This window comes from Trypanosoma rangeli (assembly GCF_003719475.1).
Source record: "Trypanosoma rangeli strain AM80 chromosome Unknown Tra_15.4_contig_00715, whole genome shotgun sequence".
Classification (NCBI taxonomy): domain Eukaryota; phylum Euglenozoa; class Kinetoplastea; order Trypanosomatida; family Trypanosomatidae; genus Trypanosoma; species Trypanosoma rangeli.
Genome location: NW_021706452.1, coordinates 3,736 through 4,903, shown reverse-complemented (window position 1 = coordinate 4,903; position 1,168 = coordinate 3,736). Strand labels below are relative to the sequence as shown.

The 1,168-nt window shown below is 57.7% G+C and overlaps 2 protein-coding genes across 2 annotated transcripts in view; both read right to left on the bottom strand.

Moving 5' to 3' along the window:
• Positions 1 to 918, bottom strand: TraAM80_09897 (kinetoplast-associated protein; the record flags this gene model as incomplete). Its single annotated transcript, XM_029386553.1, has 1 exon — positions 1 to 918. A coding segment is annotated over one exon (918 nt), but the record flags the coding sequence as incomplete, so codon positions are not given.
• Positions 919 to 982: 64 nt separating this feature from the next.
• The window catches only part of TraAM80_09896 (kinetoplast-associated protein), a gene marked incomplete at both ends in the record, with an annotated part of 1,023 nt that continues 837 nt past the window's right edge, over positions 983 to 1,168 (bottom strand). The window contains one exon of the mRNA XM_029386552.1: positions 983 to 1,168. This exon is cut by the window's right edge and continues 837 nt beyond it. Within this exon, the coding sequence (XP_029233625.1) occupies positions 983 to 1,168 (186 nt within the window).

The window sequence follows — 1,168 nt, the reverse complement described above, 5'->3', positions numbered from 1 at the left end:
CCTTGCCCGCTCTCGCGCCTCTCTTCTGGCTTTTCTGCGAGCCGCTTCCTCTTCAGCTTTCTTTCTTGCCGCTTCTTCTCTTGCCTTCCTGTATGCATCCCTTTTTGTTTTCTTCCGTGCAGCCTCCTCTTCAACTCTCTTGCGCTCAGTTCCTTCCTCTGCAACCCTCCTTCGCTCAGCTTCTTCCTCTGCAACCCTCCTTCGCTCAGCCTCTTCCTCTGCAGCCCTCCTGCGCCCAGCCTCTTCCTCAGCTCCCTTAGGTGCTGCCGTATTCTCCGCCTCCTCCTGCATAGCTGTTTTTTTGGCCAGGAGTTTCTTATTCCGCCTTATACCAGTCAGTTTTGTAAATGCGTGACGTGAGATGGCGGCAGTTTTTGTGTTGCCAACCGCCCGGATTTGATCCAAGACATGTGGGGGCATGGGCTGGTCGTTACACACTTGCGGTTGTTGTGCCAAGTCCAGCTTTGGTTTCGTCACAACTGCTGTTCTCACTGTCGTCTCCTCCTCGCCATGAGGCTGTGCGTGCGTTTCCCCTGTTATCAGGGACTGTGTCGCTGCCTCGCAGGTTTTGAGGTAGCGACTGCGTTTGAGTGATTTTGACATCACGGCAGCAGGCTCCTGTTTAAACTCCTCGCTTGGAACTTTCGAAGCGTTATCCGCAGGGTGTTCATGCCGCTCTGCCCCACTGATTTCGTGCTGCGTGTTGTCGGTAGGTGCTGTGGGAGATTGCGGCACCGTGACGTCGTCAGTGCGTGGTTGCCGCGCCTCTTTCACGTCCACCTGAACCTTCGCAGAGTTCAATGAGGCATCGTTTGTGGCCAGCGCCTCTGCATTCTCCACAGCTGCAGAGATGCCCGTTTTGTCATATGGGAAGTCCTGCAGCTTGCGCTGCAGCTTTACGCTCTTGGCGATCGTCATCGCGCGTCGCGACGGCGCCGCTGGCGCAGCGCTGGTTGCTGCGGCACTGCCCGAGTCATCCAGCTTACATGGGTTTTCTATGGGTTCTTGCTTCACCTCTTCTATGTGTGTGACTCCTGCTGCGGCGGCGTCCGTCACCCGCACCTCCGACCCGGGCTCCTGCTTCTCCGGCGCCGCTCCGCCGTGTGCGGCGTCGTTGTCGAAGAGAAACGCGAGCTTTGGGTTGGACTTCGGAGCGGCCGCCTCCACC